Consider the following 23,161-nt stretch of genomic DNA (forward strand, 5'->3'; position numbering starts at 1 on the left):
GCCTCTGCACCATCACCAGAAAAAGACTGTGGCAAATAGAATTTAGTTACTTATATTGATGCACAAAATTAAAACTTTGTCCCAACATATATTAAGAGTACATGTAAATCTAACACTGCTCCCCACCCCAAAGCACACAGAAGGAAACAGAATTAGGTACCAGATTCTTCTTACCCAACAGCAGGCTGACCAACATTCAAGGCTGGGCCTCTTGTCTTCTCTGGCAAGGACGTCTTACCATTGCAGAGGAAATTAAAGGCACTATTTCATGGACAACCTCCCCATTATGTACTGCATGATTAGAAAAATCTCATTCCCACCCCTACATAAAACAGCACAATATTAGCTGGGCATGGGTGAGATTAATCAAGCAAACTAATGGGGTAGGTGCCTCTCACGATCCACACTTGTTACAAATGTGAGTTACTCCTGATTAAACCAAAAATGTGAAGAGGACTGTTTAAATAACTCTGCTTAAAAGGTCCAAAAACTTGCTTATAGAGCTTAAGTGCTGCCATTAGTGAAGGGCCAAGAACATTTTTGCAAATAAAACACCTCATTTGAAATTTTCTCTCTCTTTAGGTATTATACAAATGAAGATTCAGCTGGCACTGTTTTCTTAAAAATGCAACTAAATATATAAATAAGTGATCAAAATTTGCACTCTACCACTTTTAAAAACAATTTTATTTCAGTTTACAGGTTGTTTGTATAAAATGCTACTTAATCAATTTTACATCAAAAATATGAGTGTACAGAAGAAATTGAAGTTGATATATACCCCTGTCTCTGAAGAATGGCATGCAGACTGTAGAAAGGTTGCTAGTTTATTTTTCAGTAGCATAATTTAACCTCATTTTAAAAAGTGGCACTTTTAACCACGTTTTTTCCAGAAATCAAAATAGTTGGTGTTAAAATATTCTCCTTACAACAGCAACCACATGGACCTGCTGAAGCTGTCACGATGATGTTGAACAAGTTATGCTATATTCACTAAAATGACTCAGCGCATTTTTAAAAAAAGCAAACACTAGCTTTTCAATTATATCACTATTTTTAAAACATCCAACTATTCAACATTTTTAACAATTGTAGTTTGATAGGAACCCTGACTATGGAGTACCTAATTTCCCTCCACAGTGCAATTAAAATTCAAGACCAATGACTTACTAAATTTTTGTTTCTGAAAAAAGCTACCAACTGAAAGACAAGCAGGATAAAACTAGTTCTCCAAGGTTCATTAATGCAAAATTACCTCAGCACTCTCCCAGCCTTATTAAAATTAACCCACTTACAGTTAATCAAATAAAAATTAAACCTTTGCAGTGGGATAGAATTCCATTCTTGGGATATAAAGAACATAACTGACAGAAGTAGATAAAAAATATATACGCTAGATTAAAAAAAGTCAAAAATATATACAAAAATATATTAGAATGTGACAAAGATTCATGTAAAATTGACTTAAATAGAAATATTGAAAAAACTTTGCTATTTGCAACAGTATAAAAGGCAAAACCTACATTTGAGGTAGTAATGCCAGATTCACAAACTTTGGATTGAATATATTTTCTACATTTTCATAGCATATTTGTCAACAATATTTAAATGAATACTTCAATTAATTTTCAAGACAATCAATACATTATTTTACAAAATCCTTAAAAACATTTTTTTTTAAAAAATACTGGAAATGGTTTATTTCTCCCTGTTCCTAAAAAAGCTATTGTATCTCACATTCTCAAACACTGTACAGGAAAAACATGAAGGTTTTATAATACAGTCAATGGATCCTATGGTACATTAAGAACTATTTTACAAAACTCAGAGCAAACACACTGTAGCTAATTTACTTCATAGTGTGTACTACACACCACACCTTATAATACCTTCCATTTATCACTGAATGCACGATTATGGTTTTTAGCTCCTCACGCTGGGAACCAGCAAGTGATTGAAGAAGAGTGAGCTAGATGGAAATCGTATTCCCTTAATATAACAAAAACATACATCACATCACAGTGCTAAATTAAATGAACTTTTTCTAAAAAATGTAAACTCAGTAGATTAAGGTTTAACTTAAAAAATTGGGTCCTCAAGAATAAAAAGAAACTTACAAAACCTTACAATTTTGATTGGGTTGTTAACCCCAAAGCCTTGCACCCTACAGTTTTTGTTTGTTTTGGTTTTGTTTTGTTTTTTGCGGGAGAGGGGAGAAGAGAGCACATTTTTTCAGGGGTACTACTGAAAGTCAGTTAAATATGTGAGTTATGTGAACTATTTCCTTATCTTTTACTTATTCATACATCACAAGGTAACTGGTTTATTCTAATTGAATACACTGTGTAGCTTAAAATGACTAGTTGGTAAATATTTGGAGAAGGCTGGCTAATAATCATATTTGTTTGTTCACTACATTGTTTGATCACATCTTTAAGAAAAGCCTAAAAATTTAACAAACAGACCAAGTGCAAAGGTATGGGGCATGTTTTTGCAAAGAATCTAACTGCAGACGTAGTTTGCAACACAAGTTCCTGGAGTACCTTAGTAGATGTAAGGAAATATACGGTATGGTACACGTTGACAGTACCTTTCCCATGCCAAGCCATATTTTTTCTTACACTGATGTTCATCACGAGCTTCTCGATGAATAAGCAAGCAGGTGAAATAAATCACGTAGAAATATGGCAAAATATGGTTAAAACCTGTAGAACACAGTTGGAAAGTCATTGTACATATAGCAAAACTCAGAAAAATATGCTGGTATTCAGAGTAAGAGTAAAAACCTTGAAATACAAGTCACGATACAGATATGGGTTCCAACTAGTAGGTCAAACATTATACAAAACACTACATTTTATCTATACCAAAACTGTATGGCATGTGCTTGCTCTGGCCTGTGAGCATCTTCAAAGAGATTGCATCTATTTGTACAGTGCTGAACCCCTTGTTAGCACTCAATAATAGGATATAGCAAGTCTGATATGGCACATTTTGCAGGCAGTTTGTCTATACTATGGACTAACAATTTGTTTTTGGAGGACAGATGTAAAGGGTGCAAGGAAGAAGGCGTTTTAGTTTTGTAAACCTGCTCTCTCTGTTTTATGTACACATGTGACAAATTTTACAATGCTTAAAAAGCAAGTAATTTTGCATTAAAGCTCACAAACGCACACTTCCTGTAGGCTAAAGTAAAAGGGATATTCAGGCAGAAAAATGCATTGAGAGAATATTACAGTATTGTGAGATGCATACAAAAGCAAGGAAATGCAAAGGTAAAGTATCCTCCCAATACCTAGATCTCCAAATTTAAGATAAGAAAGACTGCTGACAGTGCTCTTTAGGTGAACTTCACTATACTCAAAATATTTAAAAGCTAAAACAATTTATATTTGAACCTAAATGTTGAATTTCCATACTTTCTGAAGTTTGGATGTTTTTTAACTGAAATATTTTTAATAGTGGAAGATTTAGTCAATTTTAGCTGTATCCTAATTCCAAGGCATAAACTGCTCAGCAACAGGAGTTCAACACGTAGCCTCCTTCATGTGTGTTTGCTGTCACATCAATTCATTTGGATGTACTCTGTTTTGAGATCCTGCCCATATCTGGTGACACTTGTCCCTAAACAGCGGGAAACCCTGCCTACTAAAGTAGTACTTCCTCTAGCTCCATTTGTAAACATCATAGTCCAGCTGGCAGCCCCAGGACAAATGAATGAAGAAGGGGCTCACAAGTCAGCCATCCCCAGAAGAGCACAGGTAAAGCGAGAGGAGTCAGAAGTTTATCTAAGAACTAAACTTGGTTCAAAGGGGTTATGTAGTGGGAAGCCAGATGTCAAATCAGGCTTATTCCACTGAATTTAAACTTTCTGTTAATTACAGACAGTCTAGTGTCTTAAATAATTATTGGCAAATTAGAAAATGGAAGTCAGTTGCCAAAACACGTGCACAAGTTTTTAATAGCAAGCACTTTAGTTTCAGGATCTTACCACATGGTAGGGACCAAGCCAGAGCCATCATAATATCACCTAGATAGTTAGGGTGACGAACCAAGCCCCACCAGCCTGTGACTAGAAGACTTTTTCCAGCTGCAGTGGGAATACATTTCAAGTCTGCATACAGAAAGTAGGGTATAAAATAATGTTTAAAATGTGCATGTAAATAGTACATAATTGAGAGATACTGTATGGAAAGTAATAAAAAAACTTAACATTAAGTTAGCCAAAAGATACTTACGAGCCAATTTGGGATCGTTTGGATTCCTCCTAAATGCATTTTTCTGTGAGTTTGCACCACGGAAAATGTAATACCCAAAGACTAAAATAAAGAAAATAATATTTTCATTTCATAATTGCAATGTTTCAGTACACTTTTCTATCATCAAAATACCCTCTTGTGCAATCACAAAATTATTTCATTAGGCACATAGTTATAATTACCCAGCTCTCAAGAATCACTCACTAATGGAACTGAAATATTATAAAAAACCTTGGGTTTCAAATGTTAATGTGTTTCATATTGTATCTGATGCTTTATAGATAAGTATAGGATATTGGAGAATCTTTACCAAGAACTTTGCCTTTTTACAAGTTTCATTTTTAACATGATGCTGGGTTTTACATTTCTATTAAATAACCCACAACAGGTTCTCATATTCCTCAGCAGTACACCTATTTTGGGAAAATACATACCCAATATATCATTGCAAGTAGATGTACATACAAGAGACAACAACATTCATGGTTACATCCTTTTTTATTACTCTCCTCATATATACTACTATAGTCTTACCATGTTTACTTGCCCACTCTCCCCAGGCAAGTAAACTTTTAATAGAAGAGAAACTGAATTCATTTAAAAAAAAAAAAAAAAAAAAGCTAAAGAGTAGATGAGATGTTGCACCTGGGCCACTACATTTTCACTGTATGTTTTTGAAGTTTGCATTGTACTACTATGTACCCTAGCACTCTGCATGCATAGAACAATTGATAAAAATGTAAGAAAGAAAAGGGGTGGGCACAAAGAAATTTAAAGGAAAATGGGACAATGTTCCAGCATATTAAAAATTAAGCATTTATTCAAATGAAAGAAACCTAAACATTGAAAAGGAAGGGGGGAAAAAGATGCATTTTGCATCTCTTGGGGGTAGCAGATATGAAGTAAAATGAATGAATAAAATGTATAAGTGTTATTGCATTTCGAGGAGCTCTCCCCGAATTTTGATACATATGGGCTATTCTGTTCCCCTCTTGAGTGCAGTTTCAGGAGGCAGTTCAAAGCTGTAGCACAGCCAGTGCTAGCCACACTCATGCTCACCTGTTTATGCTTCATACACTGGATGTCAGATGTGCCTTACCATTTTATTTGCAGAGGATAAAATATTTTAGATCTTCAGCTAGACTGTTCATCTCAGAGGAGAGACTGAAAGGAAAGCCCATCTGGTCCAAAAGATTATCTAGATGGATTTCTGTAGCCCAGCATCTCCCACAATTCTGATATTTATGGACTATTCCCCTCTTGTCTGCAGTTCAAAGCTGTTGCCTAGACTGTGCTAGCCACACCCCTTTTTCCACCCTGCTGCCAGATCTTCTGTCTCCACAGCAGCAAAGTGACAGTTCACTTTGCTCCTTACTTTTCTTTGCCCACTTACTATTTTATCCACTTTTTTGGGCAGTAGCAAACAGCCTCTTTGTTTTCCCTCCATTGGATCTGGTCTCAGTCACCCAGAACCAGCATTGCAATGCCTCCCTGCTACACTCCTTTGCCTTCAGTCATGCATGACAAACACCAAACTAAATCAAATGGTATTCTATCTGTGAAGCAGCTTTTACAGGCTCTTTGAATGGCGAATTGGGCCCTGCCTGTTTTTAGCCAGGTAAACCTTGCACTGTTAGGACACAGGGCTTTAGGTCAGGCATGCATGTTGGTCCCACTACTCCACAAAGCCTTAACTCCTACAAGAAAAGCCCAATCTGGAGACTTAGGGAGCGACACCAAGGAGGACTTCATCCAACCAGCTGGAGGGGTGGGGGGATGCTGGGGAAGAACAGGACCACCAAGAAAAAAACCTTAAGAGGAAACAAGTCTATGTCCTTCTCTATCCCCCACAAAAGTCCTAAAATGGATCCTGAGTTCACTGGGGAGAGAAAAAAGGCTCATTCTTGGCTCTCCTTCCCACCTCAAATCAGGGAACTCTGGCAATGAAACCCCATCCCCCAGGCAAGGAGAGTGGGACCTGGACGCAAAAGACACCAAGTGAGACATATTCAGAGGGCTTACACAAAACAAGCCATACTCTGGCAACAGCCAGGTGACAACACCCGCAAAGCAGGTCAAAAAGCCTTAAAAAAAAAAAAATCCAAAAAGAGCAAGGAGGAAAAGGTATTTGAATACCTCTTATGGTTTTTTATCTATCTCCTCCTCTACTGAGGAAGGGGAGCTCTCAGATTCAGGCTTTGAGCAGCACACAGGGAAAAAAAGCAACAAAGGTTTTCTGCCCTGAAATATTTGAAATCATGCAAAAAAGTTACATCCACAATCCAGATCCAACCTGAGCGGGTGGGAGAGGACAAGTCTAAAGGCTAACACCAGCCTTGTAAATCTTCACCTGAAATACCAATCCTGCTGCACCCATCCTTCGATAATGTGATCAGAGAGGAGTGGGGAGGGAGCCCTGATAACCTGCAAGAACCAAAAATTGCCATTGCGGATATACCAAAGGTTGATGCGGCAATGGCATCTCTAACAGAAGATATAGTACCCCTGTCCAAAGGGGATATTTGCCCTTAGAAGGCACTTTGAGACTTTGTCGGCCACCTTTAGAGCATCCCTGACCAGCTACATACTTTGCGAAAGAACGACAATGTCCAGGGTGGATGACCTTAAGACCATGAAGAACAGAGGCTATCTTGTCTTCAGGTCTACACTTAAGAAAATTTCCCTAGCAACAGCCTTTATGGCAGATGCCTGAATGGATGCAATGAGATTTTCAGCGAGAGCCATGGCATCCAGCTCTGGAACCCTGGAAGGTTGATGCTCACTCCAAAGAAATTCCGTGCTCATCTACATTTAGAGGCCTTCTCCTCTTTGGAGAAAAACTAGACAAAATATGGGAGAAACCGCTGCCAAGCCGAAACAGTCCTTTCCCCCTCAGTCCTCTAAGGAGGGACCACAAACCCAGCAAGTCAAAAACACTATTTGTCCATCCTCCTCACAAAGGTACCAGGGGAAAACCCTGGAACCAGAGATTGGGTGGAAAATCCAAAAGGTGGGTCCACTGCCTTTAAGAGCCTACTATGACAACAAACAAATGTGCCTACGTCCAGACTGAATCTAGGAAGCAGAATTTTCCAGTTCTCAGAAGTATGATCTCTATCAAACTAAAGACAGTGGGTGAGAGAGGCAGTTACTTCTTCAAACTAAAGGCTCCACCCCATCCCTTGTTCATCCAAACCCCCATCAAACACAAGCTGGTGTTAAACAAAAACTCACATTTCCTGGGCATAGGAGCAATAGAAAAAGTTCCCCCAGAAGAAAAATTCTTAAGACTATACTTAATTGTTCAGAAGCACACTGGAGGGAACTGGGGGGGGGGGGGGGGGGGTGTCCCAGAGCTATCCCGGATCTCAAGCAGCTCAACAAATGGATGAAGAAAGAGATTCTGGATTGAGATCCTAGCTTCAACAGTAGCATTCCTGTCTCAAGGGGAGTTCCTTGTTTCAGTGGATCTAGCAGATGTAGAACTCCACATTCCCATATGACCATGCCACCACAGACTGCTGAGATTTGCATACCAGTACCAAACACTTCTATTTTTTAGCCTTTCATCCACCCCCCCTTTACCAAGATGCTGGTGGTAATAATAGCCAGGCTCAAATCTGAGGGCTCTCACATGTCCTTATCCCTTCCTAGATGACATCTTGATCAGAGCTCTGATCCAAGCAGCAGCACACAGTGCCACAATCTGGACACTAGATCTGCTTCGAGCACATGGATTTGTGATAAACACCAAGAAGAGCTCCTTCATTCCCTCCCTTCACAAAGACAGTTTGCCTGGGAGTGGAAAGATTTATCTGGCAAAAGGTCTACCCATCACTAGACAGATTCGACTGGATCCAAAACTTGATATACATGTTGGTAAAGTGTGCAGGCCAACCATAGCTTAATGTCTATAGCTACTGGTCCTCCTAGTTTTATGTATAGGAATCACCCTATGAAGAAGGTGCCTTATCAGGTGCCTCCAGGCCTCTGCCCTGAAAGTACGGACCCACTCATCACAATGCATGCAAAATTAGGCACTGGTTCTGAACCAGGTGCTGAATTCTCTAAGATGGTGGACGATCCCATACAACAATGGTTCTCAAACACAGGTATGTGTACTTCTGGGGGTATGCAAAGATCTTCCAGGGGATACATCAACTCCTCTAGCTATTTGCCTAATTTTACAACAGCCCAAGTTAGGTGTCTAAGTCCCCCTCGTGAATCTATGAACATGAATTTATTCTTTGCAGTAATTACTAGCCAAAAAATATCCCCTCTTAAGCAACTCATTAGTTGCCCAGAGTATGTTCGGGTTTTTTTAGTGTATGTAAACCTATAATACTTAATATGCCTACTCAAGAACTATTGTAGTAATGGGGGCCTCACAATTTTTAACTTATGGTGGGGAACTGAGACAGAGATTAAATGATTTTCCCAAGGCCACATGGGAAGTCTGTAGCAGAGAAGGGAAATGAACTCCAGGCCTCCTAAGTGCCCTAACCACTGGACCATCCTTCCTCTCTCAGAAAAGGAAATAAAGATTAGTTTTGTAATTGTAAAAAATGTTCATGACTTACTATTCAGAATAATAATTGCAGAAGCAATAGGCCAAGAAATTTCACTAGGATGATTGACTAAATAGAAGGCTTGTAAACTGCAGACGAATGGAATCCATACCAAATCTCCAAATGCTAGCATGAACCCAAACCCATCGCGGGTAATGTCCATTGTAGTCAAGATAGCTTCCTAGAGAGATTAGGAGGGAAATTTACAATTCATAAAAAAAAAGCACGAGTACATTAGTCTGTCATAATTTAACTGGATATGTTATCAAAAGTTTAATATAGACTGAAGGGAATGTCAGTTACCTCATTCCAAAGAGCATCCACCACATAGAGAAGTTGGAAACTATTAACCAGTATCATTGACAAAGATGGCACATTACGATCCTGTACCTTCATCTCAGCCAACAGCATTGCCAAGTTAATAACAACCTAAAAAGAGTCACATTTCACTACAAATTTTGCACAAATTTAAAGGCACTTATTTCTACTATGTTATAGTTCATTTTTAAAAGTAGACAGACTGACAATTTAGACCCAAGATCTAAGTTACATTTATTTAAAATATATATATATATATATATATATATATATATATATATATATATATCTATATATATCTACAAATTTCACAAAAAGGTAACTCATTAGTAGCCCTGGTTCAAAAAAGTATAGCCTCTGCATAGTCTCACTTTTAGAATGCTTAATACAAGCAATGTGATAGAGCTGTAAAAACTGTTCCCGTGAGATCTGTTTTAATCATGTCTTTCAATACACAGCTGTTTTGCACATTTTCCCCTCTTTCAAGCATATTATATTTCTTTACCACAATTAAAAGTTTTCATATTTAATAAGATCCAAGTAAGTGAAACAAAATGGTTAAAAGTACTCATACTCACCCAGCCAATTAAGCCTGGACGCATCTCACAGAAGTATTTGAGGTCAAAATTTCCAATGCGAGGGTTTAATTCACGTCCAATGAACAAGTCATAAACAAAGTTCCCTGCAAACAAAATGCACATGCTTCCAGTAATCGCTTTCTGTCTGTTCCCCACCACCTTCCTCTGACACTTATAAAACAGCTATTACTTTATCTGTGGTTAAAAGTCGTGCTGTAATCCTAAAACGTGAATTAAAAAAAAAAGCTATAATGGAATTTTTCCTGAGAGCTCCCATATGGTAAAAACATAAGCTAAGTCTGCCTAATAATTTCTTGAGGAAATTTTTCATCTTTTATTCCTCCTTGAAGTTTGCCTCTTCCATAAACTCTGCTGTCAGGAGAGCTTGTGAACTTCATTTTCTGTGACACAGTGACATCACAACCCCCATACATACTAACTAAACTTAGCTGCTCCTACTCTTAAGTTCCCCACGGCACCCCGCACTCTGTGCTGGATAGCAGCAATGTAACTTCAGCCAAGAACATGTAGCTGTTTTAATCAAGAAAATGAAACAATGCATAAGTGAATAAATTTTTTTTGGGGGGGTGGGGGAGTGAGTGGAAATGGGAGAAGAAAGATAATACTATATGCATATGCTAGAAGGCAGAATTCTTGTTAACTTTTGAAGATGGACAAGGAGGACAGAAATGGCTCAGTTGGCAGGTAGAAAAAAATCTTATATAGAAGAAACATAGAATACCATTTTTAAAAAGTCAGCTTTTGAACGCTAGAACTATACTTTTAGAAGCACAATTATTGAGACAATTTCTCATATTCCTTCTGTTCACTCCCAAGCACCAGCAAAAAGCCAGTAAGCTCAAGTTTTCAATAATTTTCTTGTTTCACTCATTCATTTTGTCTGGTAACTCCCCTTGTTAGTCATCATACTGCTATTCCATTAGAAGCAATATGTCAGTTTAATGTCTTGTTATATACACACACATTTCTGCAGTTAGCCAGCAAGGTCTGACGTTCCCCCCCCCCCCCCATACCCATACTGTTACAAGTAAAAGTCAAAATTATTACTATCATAACTGTATGTTGGGGGGGGGGGGAATCTACTTTTATTTGTACATTTGGTAAATTTGCGCATAGTCAATCTTTTCCCCCCCAATTTATCACTGATCCTGCAAAAACTTGATGCATATGCTTAACTTTGCATAAATTAGTAGTCCCACTGGAGTCCTTCCAAAAACTACTACTAGATTTAAAAAAGGATGCAGCCAAGTAAAAAAAACTGAGTTAAAATAATACATTGAAATTCTCCCCTAACCCTGACTTCCCACTGCCAATGTTTCTAGTTTTTGAATCAATCATTTTCTCCCTGCTCCTCCCCACAAGCTGTTGTTAGAAAGGTTTCAACAAAGAGGGGAAAGTGACTATATAGAAGACTATCAAATGCTGAAAACTGCAAAAGAAAAATAATTTTCCTCTCATCTCTAAGTACAGGGCTACATAAAACACTTCAAATAATGCTTCTGAGTTCATTATGCAAAAAAGGCAACTAAATTTGAGGTGCTATGCAGAATCTGTATCTTTATTAAAAACCATTCAACTTGCAATATAAATATGAGAAACATCTAATAATTAGCCAGACTGTTATGGCAATTATCCTAAAATGTACTTAAGATTTGATTTAGCAAAGATTTCTTTGTACAGTGAAAGTGTAATAAAACAGAAGGGAGGAAAGGTTTGAAATATTATTCACACACTTACCAGAATTTCCACCAGGTGACAGTTCTTCTTTAGGTGCTTTCAGGGACCGGGCATAGAGATAAATGCTCAACAACACAGAAAAAATTGCAGCAGAGACTGCAAACTGCAGAAAATGGTCATATAAATAATGAAGCTCAATTTCAAAATATAAAGAATTTCCTACAGCGGCAGCAGTCAGGACAAAAGCATAAAATCCTTTAAAAAACACAAACAAACAAAAGTTAACAATAAGCCAAGTCAAAAGACAAACTTTTAGTATAAGGAGTCATTCATTACATTTGTGCATGATTTTGTGAAGTTTTGAAAAATAAGATTTAAAGATACCTACAATGACATAATTATCTAATTTTAAAATCATGTGTACACATGTGTCCCACTTCAGCTAAGCATTTAGCAGAATCAGGGCTTCCATGTATATGCATAGCAACATGCATGTAACAGGCCAAGCAGAGGTCATGCTGGCTAGAAGAAGAAAATATTTTTTTATGAGTTTTCAGCCACAGTCTCCTCTGGTTGAAGGTCCACACCCAAAACTGGTCAAGCCAGTGTGCAGTTTAGAACTGACCCTGGATTCCAGGTTTATGCTAAGCTCTCAACATAGCAATATCTGTGAGCAATGAATTCAACCACCTCCAGCTGGCTAGGATCGCATAATGACTTGGTTTCAGCAGCACACAACGGGACTACAGCAATACAGTCTACCTGGTCTACAGTTAATACAAAATGCAGCAGCGCCCCTCCTCAGCAACACAGGTTACCCTCAAGCACATCAAATCTATCTATTCACTTCACGGGCTCACCATAGAATATTGCATCAAGTTCAAGACTTCAGTACTTTTCTTCAAGACAAGTAATAATCTGGGCCTGGGTTATCAAATAGGTCACCTAAAGCTCCAGGACAAGGACCACCATCTACAGCTACGATCCGCTGGCAACATATCCACCACAGGGCTAAAAGCTCAATTGTGTAGGAGATAAAATATTTTGGGAGATCCAGGAATGTGCTCTCCCACAGAAGCTAAACCAAACCACAGACTTTGCTGCTTTCCATCCCACATGCACACACACCTCTTCAATCTTACCTTCCTAATAAATAGCACATAGATCAACACACACACGAGAATGTTGTTGTTTTTTAATTTTCCCCTGGGGAAAAATAAAAACAAAAAGATAAGAACCACACAAAAGATGCTAGTTACATGTAGTGTTGTTGTAGCCATGTCAGTCCCAGCATATGTAGCCATGTCGATCCCAAGATATTTGATATTTTTTATATATATATAAAAATAGCTTAGGATCCACTTGGCTACAACACTAGTTGACATATACTAAACATGACTCAACTTCTTAAAGCAGTACTGAAAGGGGCTCAATACATGATGCTGGTGCAGTATAAGAACCTGAATAGAAAAGGTACAGGTTTGGACATCAGTGTTCTTTTCTCAACAGTAAGAAAAACGTTCTTTCGAGAGCAACTGTCTTATTGCAGTGTGTTGTGTTGCTCAGCATAAGAGGATCTTCTGAACGCTGCTCTATGGTGTTGAGGCGACAGAGTGCTGAAGCATATAGAGCTGCCCAGCAGAAACATGGGAGGGCCCTTTTGAAGCACTTCTTGTCCTTGTAGGGACAGGGGATGTGAAAGCATTGAGGAGAATGGGGCCAGTGTGGGTTAAGAGATCCTATAGGATGAACTGCTTATTTGAAGTGGAAAGGTGAGAGCAAGAACTTAAGCTCTTAACATTGCATGCCAGGTAGGAAAGCAGTCAGGAATAGACTTGTTACCTGAAGCCTAGGATAAAGCGGAGCCAGACTCCCTTGTCTGTTGCCACTGGCCTTGGTGTAAGAGACATAGTTGGGATTGGGGGTGGTAGGACCCTGTGATCATTCACTCTGCTGGAGAAGTTTGAATAATGGAGGGGAAACCTTTGGTCCAGAAAAAGTAAATAGCAACAAAGGAGAGCGTGCCCAGAATACATACTCTCCAGATGTATTTTTGTATGCCTATTTTATTTTCAAAGTTTTGCTCTACTGTTCTCCGAGCTTGCGAGGGCTCAACTTGATAACATTCCTCTATCTCTTTAAACACATTAACTTTTGAATGCCACATTGAGTTAATTCTAAAATGTCTGGGCATCAGTAGCCAGAACCTTATTGATTTTAGGGAAAATTGGAAAACCGGGGAGGGGGGGAGAGGGAGGACACACAAAGACCCTATCCTCTGTTTAGCAATCCAACTGCTTCAAGCACCTCTGCAATTATCTGTAGATCAAATAACTAGTTGATAGCACCCAATAATGCTTTCCAGCACAATAATGCTAATCCAGCTATGCCCATCTTCCCAACAGAGTTTAATGTGTGACACCCTGAATAACTTCCCTCCAGACAGAAAAATTACAAATAATAATGATGGAAGGACAGGGGGCGTGCACACAGCCCCAGCATGAGGAGAGATTAAGGGACCTGGTATGGGGGAGTAATGGAGCAAACAGAACCTCTGGGCCAGGAGACTGGCAGTCTCCCTGGCATGTGGCAGAGTGGGGAATGGACAACACACAGCCCCCGGCATTAAGGAAGCGGGGGTGATGAAGAGCGTTGTAGGAAGTGTTGTAAGGAGTGGAAGGTGATAGGAGGGTGGCACACGGGGACCTTGTGGAGGGAAAGAGGGAAGCAATGAGCCCCTGACTGCAATGAGTATATCCTTCAAAAGCTGCAAACTGCACAACTCCATAGTATTTACAAAGGGATCACCATGAGAAGTTACTTGAACTAGAAACTGCTCAATATACTGAGCATCCTGGAGTTATCTGAACAAAAAAAAAAAAAAAAAAAAAAGCCTTTTTTTGTTTCTATGGACGAGGACAGATACAACAAAACAGTAGGTCTCCATAGCTAAGTAATTGCATAGCAGCCTCCAGAGTATGCTAGGAAGTATAACAGACCAAGAAAGACAGGAGATAACATAGCCTCTCCTGTTTTTAGTTACATTGGGAGTGATTTTAAGGAAAATGTGGGCATGGACATGTAATCACCAAATATAATAATACAAACTGACTTGAGTTAGTCACTTCATTGGTATTGCACAGCTACATACCACTCAGATACTGGAGAATGTGTGCCCCCGACAAACCAACACACAAAAGCAACACCCCAAAGCAAAAAAATTTCCCAGAGCACAAAGCAATGCAATTCAGAACTCCACAATCTGAAAAGTTTAATCCCCTCATCCACAGCTGGACACTACAGTGAAAATTCTGGGCAACTTTATACCCATCAAGCCATAGAGAATAGTGCCAGTCCATGTTGAGCCAACCTTGCAATATAGCCATTAAAATTTACCAGACCACACTCTTACCAAGATGATGATTAGGTTCTACAGATAAGGAATAATTTAAACTCCATACCATAGGCATGTAGAACTTTCCAAGGCCATTTTATATGTGGATTTCATGAACTAGTAGTGCAATATGAATATATAAGAACGCTTTGTCCTGTGCCCTCAGAGATGGAAGAACAATATAAGTTATCATGTTTACCATAGCCACAGGTACATTTACCTAAATCTTATAGTATTCCACGACCAAAAACAACAACAACAAAAAACCCTATGTTAAAATGAAGTTAAGATTGAGAGCACATATTGGTTCCATGGACAAGGACCAATACAAAAAAACAGAAGGTCTCCATAGCTATGCAATTAAGGGTTACCAGGAAAAAAAAAAAATCTTGCATGCGCACTCTATAGGGATAGTGTAATTAATTATCCCAAAACAAAGAATTACAAATCCAGGAAATTCAGTTAGAATTACACTTAAAAGAAATCCACACATTAAGATACCAGAACTTTAACTCTGCCCCTACAGTGAAGCCATGCAATAACCCCATGATTAGGGCTGAAACATTTTAGTGTTTGCAGTCCCATTTAAAGACACAGGGTTTTTTCATATTGTGTCACTACAGGGCATTTAAGGTTGTGTGGGCACCTTACCTGTGTGTTTCCATACCTTAACATATTTGGATTTCCTTTAGATGTAACTAACTCTGAATTTCCTGGGTTTTAATGCTCAATTTTATGATATATAGTTACAAATGATTTATTTCCCTGTAAGTTATTGTATGTTCTGAATTTTCATTCCATTTTAATATAGTTGTGTATCTTGGAATTTTCTAGTTTTCTTGTTTTTTTAAGTGTCCCACCTGAGCACTAAAAAAACCTAAATAATAATACTGTGAGAGATTTCTAATGATTTGAGGATAGAAAGCATCAACCTTAAATCAGTTCTATTTTAAACCTTTGTGTGCTGATTCTCCGATACAACAGACCAGCACAAAACAGCCAGAGGACACTGACCACTTAAGCTTAGCTTATTTCACAGCTGCTTTGCATCACCAAGTGTACTAGCGAATCAGGCCCTTAATTGCAATTGACTTATTGGTTTAAAAGAGCAGTGTTAGTGAGACCAGCCTTTCAATCACTGATGGCCAAGCTAGCATACTGCCATAGAATCTTTAAAAAAAAAATGACTGTTTAGCCAAATCTCCAACAAGAACTCGACACATGTCCAGTCTCCCTCATACCACTAACTCATTACAGCAGCTGGACTGTTGCATGTAAATCAACCGCAGAGAAAGGGCTGCAAAAGGTTTAGTACCAACTAAAAAAAAAAAAAGACAAATGAGCTGTTGATTTGACCCTGTCTTTAACCTATATAATCTTAATAATTATATGATGTTATTGTTCACAGCTTATTTTAATTACAACCTAGTTTCTTCAAAGATAGCATATGCACAAGATACCAATTAATTTTAACTCTATTGAAAGACTGAAGAGTCTTATTCCATTATGAAGATTGTACAGGGCACATGAAACATTCACAAAACATCTAACTTTTCCCCACTAATACTACACTATGTGCATTTTAATTAACCTGTGGCAGTGAGTTAATTAAAGCGGAGTGTCACAGATTAGACAAATTTCAAAGGAGACTATTGAATACACTTACCATTTATTCTGTACTGTAGCCTTCTTCCATTCAAAAGTGGCATTCCTTCTACAACCTTAGAAGAGAAAGGATAAAAGCCTAGTTGTTGTTTTTTAAAACTTGATTAAAACAATTTCATTTGCCAACATGACAGACGTTCAGTGATGATCGCCAACTAGAGGCATGCCATCAACTTGAAAATCTTACTCCTTTCTAAAATTTTTGTACCTTCTGTAGTAAATAGCAACAACTGAGATCAAAGTCTATTCTTCCCATCACTTAATTAGTTTACAGAAAGTATTGTCAAATGCACAAAGTATAATGTCAGCTTCCCTTCAGTAAGCTTCCCATTTATTTTGTATTTTCCCACAAAGAGCAGGGAGGGTCATTTAGAAAAGGGAAAATAAAATAGGAAAATGTGGTTTACAAGGGGAGTCAGGAGCAGGTTCAATACCTGAAACTACTTTTCACTTTTTTTTTTTTTTTATTAAATAGAGACAAGGTAGGTGAGGTAATATCTTTTACTGGACCAACTTCTGTTCATGGAGGAGACAAACTTTTGAGCTACACAGAAGCCTATTCCAGCACTTAACTACCCTTATAGTTAAGGAAGTTTTTCCTAATATCTAACCTAAGGCCTGGTCTATGCTCTCCCGTCGACTCCGCCTGCACCTCTCGCCCTGGTGAAGTACCAGAGTTGACGGGAGAGCACTCGATTTATCACGTCTAAACTAGACTAGACGCGATAAATCGACCCCCGCTGGATCGATCACTGCCCATCAATCCAGTGGGTAATATAGACAAGCCCTTAATCTCCACTGCTGCAGATTAAGATGGTTATTTCTTATCCTACCTTCAGTGGCCATGGAGAACAATTGATTACTGTCCTCTTTATAACAGCCCTTAACATATTTTAAGACTTACCAGGTCGACCCCTCAGTCTTTTCTCAAGACTAAACACGCCCAGTTTTTTTTAACCTTTCCTTATAGATCAGGTTTTCCAAACTTTTAATAATTTTTGTTCATCTCCTCTGGAGTCTCTCCAATTTGTCCACATTTTTCCTAAAGTGTGGCACCCAGAATTGGACACAGTGCTCCAGGTGATGGCCTCACCAGTGCTGAATAGAGTGGGATAATTACCTCCCATGGCTAACATATAACACTACTGTTAATCTACCCCAGAATATTACCCTTTTTTTTTTGCAACTGCATCACATATTCAATTTGTGATCCACTATATCCCCCAAATCCCTTTTCAGCAGTACTATCACGTAGCCAGTTATTCCCCATTTCATATTGGTGCAATATTTTTCCTTCCTAAATGAAGTACTTTACACTTGTCTCTAATAAATTTCATCTTGTTCATTTCAAACCAATTCTCCAATTTGTCACGGTCCTTTTGAATTCTAATCCTGTCCTCCCAAGTACTGCAACCTTTCACAGTGTGGTGTCATCTGCAGATTTTATAAGCATATTCTACACTCCAGTATACATGTCATTAATGAAAATATTGACTAGAACTGGACCCAGGACTGACCCATGAGGAACCCCACTAGATATGCCCTTCCAGTTTGGCAGCAAACCATTGATGATTACTCTTTGAGTATGGTCTTTCAACCATTTGTGCACCCAACCTCACTGCAATTTCATCAAGACCTCATTTCCTAGTTTGCTTATGAGAATTAAATGGGACTATGTCAAAAGCCTTACTAAAACCAATATATATCATGTCCACTACTTCCCCCCATCCACTAGGCCACTAACCCTGTTAAAGAAGAAAATTAAGTTGGTTTGGCATGACTTGTTCTTACTGGCTTGGCTATTACTTATAACCATATTATACTCTAGGTACTTACAAAATTGATTTTTTGATAATTTGTTCCAGTATCTTTTCAGATATCAAACTTAGGCTGATTGGTCTATAATTTCCTGGGTCCTCTTTGTTCCTCTTTAAAAAGATATGTTTTACATTTGCCCTTCTGCAGTCCTCTGGAAGCTCATGTGTCCCCGTGGAGTTCTTAAAGATTATGACTAATGGTTCCAAGATTGCTTCAGCTAGTTTCTCAAGTACTCTAAGATGAATTTCATCAGGCCCTGCTGATTTGAATACATCTAACTTCTCTAATTATTCTTTAACCTGTGCTTTCCCCTTTTTTGGCTTACATTCCTTCCCTCTTGTTAATATTAATTCTGTTGAATATCTGGTCACCATTAAAGTTTTTAGTGAAGACTGAAGCAAAATAGGCATTAAACACCTCAGCCATCTTGATATCAGTTCTTAGCAATCCTTCCCCACTAAGTAATGGGCCTATACTTTCCTTTGTTTTTCCCCTTGCTCCTAATGTATTTAAACAACTTCTTACTGCCTTTTATGACCCTTGCTAGGTGTAATTCATTTTGTGCCTCAGCATTTCTGACTTTGTCCCTATTGTTTGTACTATTGTATACAAGGCTTGTGCTATTCTTTTGTACTCCTTATAAAAAGTGGAAAACAGACAAATTGCTAAGACTCCTTTTTGATTTTCAGGTCATTGAAGAGCTCCTGATGAAGCCATACTGGCCTCTTGCTATTCTCCTTATCTTTCCTTCACATTGGGATAGTTTACAATTGTGCCTTTAATATTGTCTTCTTGAGAAAGAGCCAACAATACTGAAATCCTATTTCCCTTAGTTTTTCTTCCCATGGAATCCTACCTACCAGTTCTCTAGGTTTGTTAAAGTCTGCTTTTTGAAGTCCATTGTTCTTCTGCTGCTCTCACACCTTCCTTTCTATAGGATCATGAAATTTATCATATCATGATCACTTTTACCCAAAATGCCTTCCACCTTCAGATTTGCTACCAATTTCTCGCTGTTGGTCAGAATCAAGTCTAAAATTGTTGTCCCCCTACTTGTTTCCTACACTTTCTGAAACAAAAATTTATCCCAACATATTCCAAATACTTATTAGAAATTGTGTTTTGCCGTTTTACTTTTCAGACAAATTTCTGGGTAGTTAAAGTCTACGATTACCACCAGGTCTTGTTTTGCATATTTCTGTTGTTCTAGAAATGCTTCATCCCATCCACCTCCTCTTCCTGATTTGATGGTCTACGGTAGACCCCCTGCCATGACATCACCCTATAGCACATGCTATAGACCACTTAAAATGAAGTGCACAATTAAAAGTTAGCAGGCAGTAAGGTGCATAATCAATTGCTGTAATGAGCCATAAAAGCACTCTCTCTGTTTAGTCTACATTTTTAGTGTCTAGCAGAGTTATAAGTTTAAGTTCCCACGCTCATCTTTTGAAGGTGTTATGCAAGTTTCCTTTGAGGATAAGGACTGAGACGTCAGATATGGAATTATTGCTTTTTGAAGCGTCCACCCCAGGTAACATGGTGTATTTGTCTTTTATCATCTTTCTGTGTAAGTTCATTCGAGACCACGGTGATTGTCTGGTTTCACCCACATATTTGTTTGGGGCATTTGATGCATGATGATAGGCATGTGTAGGACACCTAAATCTTGAAAGATGTGTTGTGGTGGGTGTTGATCTCTGTAGCAATGCAGATATGTCAGCAGGCTTTGCATCTGTTCTGACAGGGTCTGGTGCTGTTTTGAGTTGGTGTGTCCTGGTCTGTGGGGAGCTTGCTTCTGATGATGAGCTTAGTGAGGAAGGGGGATTGTTTGAAGGCCAGAAGAGGGGTTTTTAATTTTTTTAATTGACTAGATTTCAAGTAGACCAAGTCCCTAAAAAGCATTCTTTCAAATATTATTTGGAGGGCAAGGAAAATAAACAGGATGAGAAGGACAGAAATACAAACGTTAGCTATGTTTATATAAACTTTCAAGGAACTTCTATAAGCATGGTGTCTGAAATCTCAGTGAAATTTATGTCTGAAAAAAGTGGGAGGTGGCAATTTTAACACAAGTGTTACAAAGTCAGAAGCTTCTGTTTCCCAGAGTAGCGTCAATGAAGAGTCCAATGACAGATCCTCTCCATTTTAAACAGCCAAACTAAAGGATTGCTGACTTCTATAGAAATTGCCATTCCAAACTAGACCAACGGTTTATCTACTTTTGTATTCTTTCTTCCAGAAGTGGGCAATATCTGATGCTTCAGAGAAAGGGTAAAGAACAATATAAAGTACTTGTCCAATTGTGCGATGATGTGTATGGGTGGGATGGTTAGGAATGACTTCCTGAGCGAGCAACTTCCCAGCAATGAAGCTTATATCTTGAAGAAAATACTCTCCCCTCTATTTGATGTAGTGGTGAAACCAAATAGAAACTCAATAACAGAAGCTGGTAAAAATGTATATGCTCAAAAGTTGCCATATGACATTCTTCTACGATTCTATCAGTGCATCAAGTCCATTTTACTACTTGATACCTAAATGATAAATGGTTACTGTATAGTGTATTGAAGGTACTGGGATATATGACCAGAAATCAGACTTTTGTCAGCAAGGGTTTTCAGGGTGGCAGTTGTGTAATTTAAGCTTTCAACAAATCTGAAGTAGTTATATTCCAATATAGTATTGATAAATAGATAGTTATTGGTTAATTAGCAGTATTTCAAATAATGGAATCAAACCTTCTTTCAACCCAGCCCACAAAACCCTCCAGAACACATTCACTACTAGAAGTTTACCTTTCCAACTGGCAGTAAGGAAAACAGAGCTTGAAGAAAGAACCACAGAAGAAAGACACCAAACACTCTGGTCTCCCATAAACTATCAAATCCTGGCAAAGGAGGGAAGTTCATAACACTGGGGTCTTCCTGTTTGCACATCAACAGCAAATAAAATACAGTGGCAGGCAGGAAAAATATCATGCAAAAGGCCCCTGTAAACAAAAACCATACAACAGTAAAAGATACACTTGGAAAATAAAAACATCCCATTAGAACAGCAATTCTCAATCTGTAGATTAATAAACCCATACATTATTTCATACCAGGATAAACACTTATTTAAGAAAACAAACAACTGCATGTAATGCTATCAAAGATTACCACCATGTGTTTACAATGGCTGCGTTAGCCACAATACCATGCTACATAGTTTATTTGTTTTTAAAAAAGGGGAGTTCTGTAAACAAACCACTCACTCTAGGGTTACCTTAATACCAGAAAGAGGGTGGGGGGGAAAATTCTATAATGTAAAACCATATATAAATTATCTAAACTGGCATTTCTATAAATTGGTGTTGCTGTTTTAGAGCAAAACTCCCTCTAGAAACAGACTATTATAAACAAAGAATTCCATAACCTTAGATAATATACATAAATTGCTTTTAAGACAGGGAATCTTAAAACTGCCAACTCAACCAGTTGTGAAATTGGTCAGTGTACGTTTTTTTTTTTTTTTTTTTTTCAATTTAAACTAGGTTCAATGTAATTAGATCTGTGTAATTTTAAGATCACTGTGTTTTCATCTAGACTCTTTATTTAAGGATAGCAGCTGACAGGTTAATTTAGAATATTAGATCCAGTGTGAGTGGAGACAGTTTATCTTGATTAGTCACACAGTGCAAGCAAAAGACAAAAAACAGAATCATAGAAAGGTAGGATTGGAGAGGACCTCAATAGGTCATCTAATCCATAGATGAGGCAGGACTAAGTATTATCTATAATATCCCTGACAGGTGTTGGTCTAACCTGTTTGTAAAGACCTCCAGTGACAGAGATTCCACAACCTCCCTTGGTAATTCGTTCCAATGCTGAACTACCTTTACAGTTAGGACATTTGCCTAATGTCTAACCTAAATCTCCTTGATGCAGTTTATGCCCATTACTTCTTGTCCTGGCCTCAGTGGATAAGGAAAACAACTTATCACTCCTCTTTTTATAACAACCCTTTTACATACTTGAAGACGGTTATGTCCCCCCTAAACCTACTCTTCTCCAGACTTAACTAATCCATTGTTTTTCCAGTCTTTCCTTGTAGGGCTTGTTTTCTAGACCTTTAAACATTTTTGTTGCTCTCCTCTGGACTGTCTCCGAAGTGTGGTGCCCAGAACTGAACACATACCCCAGTGGAGGCCTTATCACTGCTGAGCAGAATGGAAGAATTACTTCTCGTGTCTTGCTTACGACACACCTGCTAGTACATCGCACAATGTTTGCCTTTTTTTTTTTTCCTTTCAACAGTATTACAGTGTTGACTCATATTAAGCTTGTGATCTACTATACCTCCCAGATCGTTTTCTACAGTACTCCTTCCTAGACAGTAATTTCCCATTTTGTATGTGCTCATGTGAGGGGGTATGCCAATCACGCACTTTGGGCTCAGGAGGTCACCCCCTCCCCCCGGGCCTACTCCATCTGGAAGCAGTATATAAAAGGTGGCAGCTCAGATCAATCTGGGCTGAGGAGAAAAGCAGATGCATGCTGCAGGCTCCTGCCAGGGAGCTGCTAGAGCTCCAGTCTGCAGAGCCCAGTCAACTGCGGAGAATGTGGGAAATGGAAGGCTGCTAACCCTGAAGGAACTACAGAATCCAGGACCAACGATAGGAAGTGGCCCAGGGAACATGTTTGTTGAGCGAGGGACCTAAGCCTGAAGCCAGGACTACTAGTTCCGCGGGACACTGGGTTGGGACCTGGTGGAGTAGGGTGGGCCCAGGTCCCCCTAGCCCAAGGGTAGGCAACCTATGGCACACGTGCCGAAGGCGGCACACGAGCTGATTTTCAGTGGCACTCACACTGCCCGGGTCCT

General features: G+C 38.6%; 1 protein-coding gene across 2 annotated transcripts in view; it reads right to left on the minus strand.

Moving 5' to 3' along the window:
• Nucleotides 1-671: 671 nt before the first annotated feature.
• LBR (lamin B receptor) overlaps nt 672-23,161 on the minus strand; it is a 44,360-nt gene continuing 21,870 nt past the window's right edge. For both annotated transcript variants that reach the window (XM_065401942.1, XM_065401941.1), the window contains exons 6-14: nt 21,097-21,290; nt 16,482-16,536; nt 11,482-11,676; nt 9,724-9,827; nt 9,131-9,256; nt 8,840-9,008; nt 4,239-4,319; nt 3,992-4,114; nt 672-2,705 (exon numbers count right to left, since the gene is read on the minus strand). In XM_065401942.1, coding sequence (XP_065258014.1) covers nt 2,545-2,705; nt 3,992-4,114; nt 4,239-4,319; nt 8,840-9,008; nt 9,131-9,256; nt 9,724-9,827; nt 11,482-11,676; nt 16,482-16,536; nt 21,097-21,290 — 1,208 coding nt within the window. In that variant the 3' untranslated portion in view covers nt 672-2,544. The remainder of the gene's footprint in view (nt 2,706-3,991; nt 4,115-4,238; nt 4,320-8,839; nt 9,009-9,130; nt 9,257-9,723; nt 9,828-11,481; nt 11,677-16,481; nt 16,537-21,096; nt 21,291-23,161) is intronic.

This window comes from Emys orbicularis, chromosome 3, assembly GCF_028017835.1.
Source record: "Emys orbicularis isolate rEmyOrb1 chromosome 3, rEmyOrb1.hap1, whole genome shotgun sequence".
NCBI lineage: Eukaryota > Metazoa > Chordata > Testudines > Emydidae > Emys > Emys orbicularis.